The 10,076-nt window shown below is 47.2% G+C and overlaps 1 protein-coding gene across 1 annotated transcript; it reads left to right on the top strand.

The window, feature by feature from the left end:
- Window positions 1-416: 416 nt before the first annotated feature.
- LOC123050202 (uncharacterized) lies at window positions 417-4,844 on the top strand. The gene is made up of 2 exons (XM_044473028.1): window positions 417-1,567; window positions 4,282-4,844. Exons 1-2 carry the CDS (start codon window positions 448-450, stop codon window positions 4,323-4,325), a joined length of 1,164 nt encoding a protein of 387 aa, XP_044328963.1. The 5' UTR covers window positions 417-447; the 3' UTR covers window positions 4,326-4,844.
- The last annotated feature ends 5,232 nt before the right edge of the window (window positions 4,845-10,076 follow it).

Raw genomic sequence — 10,076 nt, forward strand, 5'->3', positions numbered from 1 at the left:
TCGTTGCAGAAGCGGCGACGTCGGCGGTGAGCGGTGCTGGGCGGGGAGTGGGTGACGACAGGACGACGCCGGCTAGGGATTTGGTGGCCGACGGCGAAAGAGGAAAATGGCTAGGGATTTGGAGGACGGTGGGGGAGGGGGTTTTAGTACAACGCGAAATTTGCAAAATAGCCCCCCCCAAATCAACTCGCCAGTGCAAAAGAACCCCCGCCTCGCTTGCGTGGCAGGTCAAACAGTCAAACAGTACGCCACGTGGGACAAATACGGCGACGCAGCGTACGCGGTGACCTACGCTGTTAACAAATGTAACGATAAGCACCGTAATCTGGGTATTCCGTAATCCAGTGACCGAAGTGAACTTTGTGATCAAATACAGTGACCGCGGGTGAATTTAACTCCGCTCCCCAATCGCCCAATCCCCACACAAAACCCTCGCTTCCGCTGCCCATGGCGTCGCTGATGGACGACGTCACCGCCGAGATCTTCCTCCGCCTCCCGCCGGACGAGCCCGAGCACCTCTTCCGCGCCGCCCTCGTCTGCAAGCCCTGGCTCCGCGTCCTCCGCGACCCCTCCTTCCGCCGCCGCTACAGCGTCTTCCACCGGGCGCCTCCCCTGCTCGGCCTCCTCCACAGGCTCCAGGTCTTCGAAGGAGACCCCGCCGCCCGCCTCGCCCCCACCACGGCGGCGCCCCTCTCCCCCTACCCCGACCTCAGCCGCACGCGCCCCCTCGACTGCCGCCACGGCCGCGTCCTCCTCCACGTGGGGGTCGGGGCTTGGCATTTCGTCGTCTGGGACCCCGTCACGGGCGAGCAGCACCGCCTCCCGGAGCCCGGCATCCCGTGGCTCATCTACACTGCCGCCGTGTTCTGCGCCGTGCCGGGCTGCGACCACCTCGACTGCCACGGCGGCCCCTTTCGGGTTGTCTTTCTGGTCACCGAAGACTGCACAGATCTAGTCAAGGCCGCCGTGTACTCATCAGAGACGGGTGCGTGGAGCACGCCAGTGACAATGGACGCTGGCTGCGATGTCCAGCACAGGCGAGATGCCATTGCAGCTGGATTCTACTACACACCCTATGTCCAGCCTAGGCGGGGTGCCGTCATTGGAGACGAAGCCTACTTCACACTTCGCTGGGGTAACCCAGTCGTCAAGTATAACTGGAGCAAGAATCGCATATCCATGATTGACCCGCCAACAAAGGATGTGTACAAACCCGGTGTCAGAAAAGAGTATGGTAACCACGTCGCCCTCATGGTGATGGAGGACAGTTCACTGGGGTTTGCCTGCGTTGAGGGTTCCAGCCTTCATCTGTGGTCAAGAAAGGTGAATGCACAAGGAGATGCAGGATGGGTGCACTGCAGGGCCATCCTGCTGGAGAGTGTTATACCTGTTGCCAGTTCTGATGACAAACCATTTGTGGTTGGATGTGCAGAGGGTGTGGGTGTCATATTCGTCAGCACAGGTGCTGGCTTATTCACAATCAAGCTAGATTCTGGGCTGGTTAAGAAGGTTGCCGAGTCTGGGGTCTACTTCAGCGTCCTACCCTACATGAGCTTCTATACTCCAGGTATGGTCCTAGCCCTTGCTTCTTGTCTGTTATTCTGCGATTTCTTTATAGAATCTATATGTTCGCTTAATGGTTGGTTTATGGTCTGTGAACAATTACTTGTAAGGCAAGCTCTGTATGTGCTACGTACTTCATATTGATTATATGACGTTGGAAACAGAGGATGTTCGCTATGAGATTTAACTTGATAAGGAGCACAACCAAGCACTAGTGGAATTGTAAAATATGCTGACAAATCTGTTGATGTAGTATTACCCTGTTACCTTGCTTCGGATTTAAAAAAAAACAGTTTGTTATTTTCTGGCATAGCTGAAGTTCACACCTCAACTTAGTCTTGTAACACTTGTAATGAGTACAAGCACTTAGTTCTTCAAAGCAGGATGCTAGTTGGACAGTTAATTATGAGTTTTTGTGCATGGTATCTTTTCTGTCGTGGCACATTGTTACTGTGGAAGTCACTACGATCAATTGGGGCTGTCTCGTTGAATCCACCCTGATCGTACTGTCAAAAAAATTGTACTTCAGTTTATTATGTCAGGCATATTAGAGGACTGCTTGTTTTATGCTTGATTCAGTTACTTAGAACTAAAGTCATGTTTACTCTATGTTGTTTCTCTTTCCTGAGATTTATTACTACAATTATATTGTTATTGCTGTCTCCAAAAGGGCTACCAAGTAGCAGTGTCAAACTTTTTGGACATAAAATTGGAGATACAAGGATCTGAATCGTAATTTGTGAATTTTCAGTTTTGGAGTCAAGCCTGGTATATTATATGGATCAGTCCATGTGAAGCCCAGTTGCATCATTACCCCTTAAATTTGTACTTGCTAGGGCCATTGATTGGTCAAATATTTTTTCTTTTCTTGAATGGTTAGGAGAACTGCACATCATTGCATTAGAGAGGGAGTACAAATGTCCATACAAGGGAAACTTTAAAAAAAGAAGGATTGGAAGGGAATAAAAATGTCCATATGAGAGAACTGTGCATCATTGTATTAGACAAGGAATAAAAATGTCCATACGATGGACATTTCTTTACAGCCTCTATATGTTTGCTTAATTGGTTGGTTATGGTCTGTGAATAATTACTCATAATGTAAGTAATGTTTGTTAGTTCAATTAATGTGCAGAGCTTGCCAAAGACAGTTCTGTGTGTGCTACTTTAATGTTACAACTGGGTATGTCATTGGAAAACAGAACATGATTTTTGTTATGCGATTTAACTTGTCAAGGAGCACAATGAAGCACTAGTGGAATTGCTAAATATGCTGCAAGTCTGTTGTTCTAGTATTACCTGTTACCTTGCTTCAGACTCCTTAAAAAAACAGAGTTTGTTATTTTCTGGCATAGCTGAAGTTCACACCTCAAACTTAGTTTTGTAACCTTTGGAATGAGTACCAAGTACCAACACATAGTTCTTCAGAGTGGGATGCTAATTGGACAGTTAGTTATGAGTTTTGTGCATGGTATCTTTTCTGATCATGGCACATTGTTACTGTGAAAGTTATGACGATCAATTGGGGCTGTCTCGTTGAATCCATCCTGATTGTACTGTTGAAAATTTGTACTTCAGTTGCTGTACTATTTGAGTACAGCTTGGTTAATGCTCGATACAGTTACTTGGAACTAAAGTCATGTTTATTCTATGTTGTTCTCTATCCTGAAATTAAATACAACTCTATTGTTATTGTTGTCTCCAAAAGGACTATCAAGTAGCAGTGTCAAACTTTTTGGACATACAATTGGAGATATAAGGATCTGGGTTGTAGTTTGTGAATTTTCAGTTTTGGAGTCAAGTCTGGTTGTTCTTATTCTGTTATCATATGGATCAGTCCATGGGAAGCCCAATTGCATCAGTAACCCTTAAATTTCTACTTTTCTTTAGAGCTATTGATTGGTCAAATAGTTTTCTTTTCTTGAATGCTTAGGTGAACGGCACATCATTGTATTAGAGAAGGAATAAAAATGTCCATATGAGGGAAGCTTAAAGAAAGGAAGGATCGGAAGGGAATAAAAACGTCCATACGAGAGAACTGCACATCATTGTATTAGAGAAGGAATGAAAATTTCCATAAGATGGGAAGGGAAAGGAAATACTCCCTCCGTCCCAAAATAAGTGTCTCAACTTTGTACAAAGCTCAAGACACTTATTTTGGGACGGAGGGAGTAGAAAGTAGAAAAGAAAACCACTCCAAGCCTATCATAGCAGGGCACACCTAGAAAAAAGAACTACCACTGACTACAAAAATGTGAAGTTTTACTTTTATGTAGCCAATGAAGAATGAAGTACTTGTCTGTTGCCTTGCATTTTCTTTACTGTGTCTATATGTTGCTTGGTTTGTGAGCAGCTTCAAGAAAGTCAAACTGCAATTATTAGTTGTTATCCTCACATGTAGAGATTGCCACAGACCATTTGTGCGTGCAAGTGCAAACTGAATACATGTCATCGGAAACTGACCTTAATTTGAATTCTGTTATTTGACATATTTTGGACCGTGCAAACTTTTTAATCTCATGTTATGCTGTTACTTTGTTTCAAATGTTCTTTTCATAACTATACTATTATTTTTCTGGTATATCTGAAGCTCGCATCTGGAGCTCATTTTATATTAGACTTTTTGATCTGGTATTATGCTGTACTTGTATAGCAAATCAAACTATCAATGCTGAATTGGAATGTTGGTTTTGATTTTTGTGCATAATAACTTTTCAGATCGTGGTAGATTTCCATCCCTGGCGGAGATCACTGATGTCTGATATGCGCCGCTCAAGAGCAAGAGTTCAGGACCTTGCGAAATGTGATCTCCGCCGCTCAAGAGCAAGAGTGCAGGACCTTGCGAAATGGACGAAGCCATTATCATAAATGTACTGCTGGTAGCTTCTTGCAGAGCTACCGCTATCATATCCTTTTTATTTTCTGTTGAGTGGGTAAAGCACGATTGGTGCAAGTCATTATGACCAAAACTAGGGATGCAGATTTTGAATCATCTCGGCCGTTCGGCCAGTCCAAAATTCATCTAAATGGACTAGCTTGGATTCCGAAGCCAGAAAGGTGGAATGGAAACCAACAATGCTGCCATGTGAAGCTTCTTCTTTTTTGTTTTAAAATTCCGGATGTTTGGGTAGCCTTTTGGACACATAACTGGAAGGTGATATCTTAGGAACTCAGGGCTTAAGTCTGGTTATTGAATAGTTGATCTAGTTGATTGAACCTGTATCGGCAGCCATGGTAAAAGGGAGATGAAAGTTGACCTGGATGTCATGTCATGTGTTTTCTGGTTTGTTTCTAAGATGAGATGAATCGCTCCCTTTTCCTTTGTCGCATGAAAGAAAAGCTGGGAATACATTTTAGTGTGTTGTGGAGCAGAGTCCGTTCAGTTTTGTTCTCCTGCATCTCCGCCTGGGCTATCTGGAAGCATCGTAACGCGGCCGTCTTTGATGGCTTATGACCCTCCATCGACGACCTCGTCCTCTCGATCAAGGATGATGCTCGCCTATGGGCCAAGGCGGGCGCCAAGGGATTAGCTTGGCCACCGTTTTACCTGTAACCTGAACTTGTGTATTGAGGCTGAGCATCCTCCCCTGCTGCTCATTCTCGCACCCTCCTAGACGCCGGATCGTGTACGTCCGCGAGGCTGCACCTTGTACTCTCGTTTCCACCGATCAATGAAATGATATGCTGCTCAGCATATTCACCATAAAGAAAGGAGATACACAGATATCTCAACATCTTGTTCTCCATCCGCTCGTAGACTAGTACACACTCATTGATCTTCCTCCTCTGGCAATATTAATGGTAGGGGAGCTTAGCAAAGATTGATATACGTACAGGTATGTCTAGATGGCCAGGTGGAGCATCTATTATGGTATGCATAGACAGGCACATACGGCATGACCGAAGCAGATTCCGAGCCCGGGGAAAAACCTCCTGGGCCGCCGCCTGTAAACAATTCCATCGCGGCCAGCGGGAACACCCAGAGAGTATGCAGAGCTATGGGCCTAAGGCCCAACCGTAGAGTTGCAGATGCAGCGTTGTGTTTAGCTTTTGTTATTAGTACCATACCGCTTAGCTGGGTCAAGTAGGGCTAGTTTATAAGTCGCTCCCCGGGCACGGTTAGCACCACACGGCAGGCGTGGTCAGCCCTTCATATTGATGAGTATTTGAATGATCTTGAGTGGAAGAGGAGAAGAAGGAAAGGAAAAAAAGGCCAAGAAAGACGCAAATTGTTTGAACGACCGCACGCAGGCTGGCTTGGCATGGCATGCTTGCTACCAGCCAAACACACCGACATGGTGTGCTCGCCATTTTTTTTTTTCAACATACACCATAAATTTAATCATTTTTCTTCTTCCGATCATGGGATTTTTTTTCTTGGGTACAAAAGAAATGAAGCTGCAGTGCATCATGTTACTGGTCTCTGATCCATGTCCCACTTGCTACTGTACTCATCTCTGACGGCCCAAAAGCTTAGCCTGTGGCATGGACCATATATAGCACTTGCCTCACAAATTAAGCTGCAATTTTGTTACGCCAAATGCTCAGACGGTTGGATTTACTCTCCTGAGCACGCAACAACCAGTTGAGGGCAAGCCGAAGAAATTGCAAACTGGGCTCAGCTCTGAATAATGCGCTCAACGTGACACACAAAACATTCCCTATATACAAAGTGTGTTAATTATCGGAAGTTCCATCAATCATGTCGTAATTTGAACAAATACCCGGAAAGGAAAATGAACCCTTACGGCCATTCACGAGCTGCGGGCTGATGCCGCGGGCCGGCCCACAACTGTGTCTCTCCTGCTGACGACGCGGCCCTTACGCCCCGTTCTCTGAGGCTGAGGTTTGGGCGGCTATTAAGGGTATGAACTCTTGCTCGGCCCCCGGTCCGGATGGCCTTCCAGTGACGTTCTTTCAGACTTTCTGGGAGGTAATAAAACCGGAGGTGATGGCTTTGTTTGAGGAATTCTTTATAGGGGCCATTGACCTCACTAGGCTCAAAGTTACCGGGGCTTCGGATATTCGCCAATTTAGTGTCATCTTCCGGAGAGGGCCCCTATCGCGCATCTTCCGCATCTACCGGAGGTGATTAATGTCATCTTCAGCATCCTCGCAAAGGGGTACGCCATTAGGGTGGCCCCTATTGCTGATAGGATCACGCACCCTGATCAGTCGGCATTTATTCAGGGCCGGTATATCCTTGACGGAGTTTTGGTTTTCCACGAAGCACTCCATGAGGTCCACTCCAGACACCTCAAGGCAGTCTTCCTGAAACTGGATTTCCACAAGGCGTATGACACGGTCAGTTGGTCCTTCCTTAGGGAATGCTTGCTGCGGAAGGGCTTCGACGACAGGTGGGTCGCCCGAGTGATGCAAATGGTATCCTCGGGCCGGACCGTGGTGAACATTAACGGCGAGGTTGGCTCATTCTTCCCCACATTCTGTGGGGTGCGCCAGGGCGATCCCTTCTCACCGTTCCTCTTCAACATGGTTGTCGATGCTCTGGCGGCTATCTTAGATAAAGCCAAGGCTGCGGGCCACATTAAGGGGATAGTCCCGCATCTCGTTGGAGGGAACAGGATCTCCCTCCTCCAACCAGATGACACCATTATCATGGTGGAAGGCTTGGCGACCAACATCATGAACTTGAAGTTCCTTCTACTCTGCTTCCAACAGATGTTTGGCCTCAGGATCAACTTCGATAAGAGTGTGGTTATGGTCTTGGGATACTCCCAAGACGAGCGGCAGAGCATAGCGGATCGGCTTAATTGCCAGCTTGGGTGTTTCCTCACGACTTATCTGGGGATCCCCATTAGTGATTCGAAACTCACGATGGCAGAGCTTCGCCCCTCGGTTGGGAAGCTTCAACACCGCATCGAGCCTTGGCAGGGCCGATGGCTCTCGAAGGCAGCCCAGACAGTGGTTATTAACTCGTCCCTTGCCAGCCTGCTCCTGTTCATCATGAGCTTCTACAGCCTTCCGGAGACTCTACATCACGAGATTGCCACTGTACAGGGACGCTTCTTCTGGGTCGGCGAGGGAGACAAGCAGAAATACCACTAAATCTCTATACCAGGCCATCGCGCCCTCGCTGGGTCATGAGGCCCTCACTTCCATCTGGGAGATTCGGCTCCACTTGAAGATTAGAATATTAGTGTAGCAGTGGATTCTCGGCTGCCTACCTTCCGGCGTGGAGGTCCTGAAGCGCAACGGCCCAGGGGATGGGCGCTGCCCGCTCTGCGGGCCTGAAGAAGATTCGAACCATATCTTCTTCACCTGCGTGTCCGCGCAGTTTCCTTTGGAGTTGTTTCCACGAAATAGTGGTGGAAGCTGGGACCACCACAACTTCCCCGCCCTCTTCGCGGAACTCCAGGCGTTACCTCCCCCAACCCGCCACATTAGGTGGCTAGTCATCAGGGTGCTAACCTGGACGCTGTGGACTGTTAGGAATAAGCTTGTGATTCAGCGCATTCCTCTTCGACGTGCTACTGACGCTTTGTTCAAATGGTCTTGTTACTTGCAGCTATGGGGGCCGCTTAGCCGCCCCCGGGAGAGAGACGCCATCACCACCATCATCGCCCAGATCCGCTCGATGGCTCTCCGGTTGGCTCCACCGCTTCCCCCACCACCGCCGGAGCCGGATTAGATCTTCTACACCTCACCACCGCCGTTATGTTTGTTGTGTGAGTCTTGCTGCGGTGTTGGGCTTGTTGTGCTGTGCCCACAGCTGAACCTGGGTTTCGTCTGGATGTGTGTGTTTGTCGGACCTGCTTGCGGTGGCTCTCTCTGTGTGTGCGTGTGTGTGGTTGTATGCTTGGAACCTTGTTACTTTGTGCTCGGTGGTGCTTTATTTATAACGGGGCGAAAGCCTTTTTCAATAAAGGAAAATGAAAACGAAGGCGACATCGAGTGTTAAGACAAAAAAGTTAGAATGCTGCAACTGTCTGAAACATATATTACTCTTGCACACACTGCGACTGTGGCACCCCGATAAGCTGAAACGCGATGAGACCAGCAGGGACAAGAAGCAACCAGGCACTCAGCCAGCCGCACGCCACTAGCAAACTGGTCAACGCCCTCTTCTTTAGGTCTGTTGTCTATGAAAACGACCATCATGCAAGTTCAAAACTGAGGGTTGAGAATTGACCGCCTTAGTTGCTTAGTATGCACAAAATTAAATATTTAGTTGAATGTTGACAATCTAGATACTAGTTGGAGTTCTATATGATGTTGGCCTAAAACCCATTTTTGGTGCCCTATTATAGGGTTGCTGTTGGAGATGCTCTATTATTTTTGAGGGGAAATGCCCTAGGGCATACTTTATTAACTTCAGATCACCGTTATTACATCAAATATAATGTCCGGGAGAATCACACTAGGTGGATTACCGTCCCAATTAATTACAAGCTTTGAATCATAAACATGCCTAGCCAAATTTTGTGCAACCCTATTAGCATCTCTAGGGCAGTGTTGGAAGCACACTGCACCTAATCTTGTTACCGGTTGGAAACAATCTGCGGGAATTGCCGTAGCTAGACTCCAAACTTCAGTGACATCATTGCATGCATGAATCAGTTCTAGTGAATCAGACTCCATGAGAACTCCATCACAGCCTATATTTTCAATCATCATCAAGCCCTTCTGCATCGCTAAAGCCTATGTTGTGTTTGCATCATGGACGTTTTCCAGTGGCCAAGAACCACCGGCAACTGGCTCTCCCATGTTGTTGCGAAGAACTGCAGCTGCTGCACCCGATCCATCTTGGAAATAAGATGCATCCACATTCATCTTATAGCTACCAGCTGGTGGTTTTTCCCATGATATTTTCTGTGGCTGCTCGGTACTCTCCGCTGCTGTGAAGTTGGAGATGCTCTAAATATAGTAGGAGGGTTGAGAGCCGTCTAGAAAACATAGGAAGCCTACTTAACAAATCTATTAGGGTGGGGTTTTTCTATTCTGGTTGCTTAAAAGGGTGGATGGGTTTTAGGAAATTGCCCCCGCAAAAACAAGGGTTTTAGGAAATTGGTTAGAGTTGCTCTATCTACCAACTTCAACCTTTATAAGTAGATAGCAAAGAAATTCCCCTGGTAAGTGAAGATCCTTTCTGTCAAAAAGTTCATTTTTACCTTTCTAACTCCTCACCAAGAGGACGAAAACAACTCAGGCAAGTTCAACTTGTCATTGTCATTATGACAACTGTCGACTAGGGAGTACCCGTAGTAACATGATTGTAAGTAAGTTTGCAAAATTGCATACGACGGGCCTTATATTGAAGCTCACCGTACATGGGTGATAGTGGCACAATGATGTTTTTTGAATAGGTTCAATCGCCTCGACGGAACACAACCTAGTCCTATGTTAGCAAGGCGTCGAGAGGGGTCTGGTCGCAAGCCTGAGTCGTATGCAACTCCTCAGCACCCTCTCCAAAGATCCCTTCCTCGATGTCGGTCCGAGTAGTATGCAACTCATCAGACTCAACTCGAGAGCTCCCTGGTCTTTCCCTAGGAGCT

Source organism: Triticum aestivum, chromosome 2D, assembly GCF_018294505.1.
Source record: "Triticum aestivum cultivar Chinese Spring chromosome 2D, IWGSC CS RefSeq v2.1, whole genome shotgun sequence".
NCBI lineage: Eukaryota > Viridiplantae > Streptophyta > Magnoliopsida > Poales > Poaceae > Triticum > Triticum aestivum.

Coding starts and splice junctions, on each gene's coding strand:
- LOC123050202 (XM_044473028.1), top strand. CDS start 448: ATGGCGTCGCTGATGGACGACGTCACCGCCGAGATCTTCCTCCGCCTC. Junction 1,568..4,281: donor CATGAGCTTCTATACTCCAG/GTATGGTCCTAG, acceptor ATAACTTTTCAG/ATCGTGGTAGATTTCCATCC.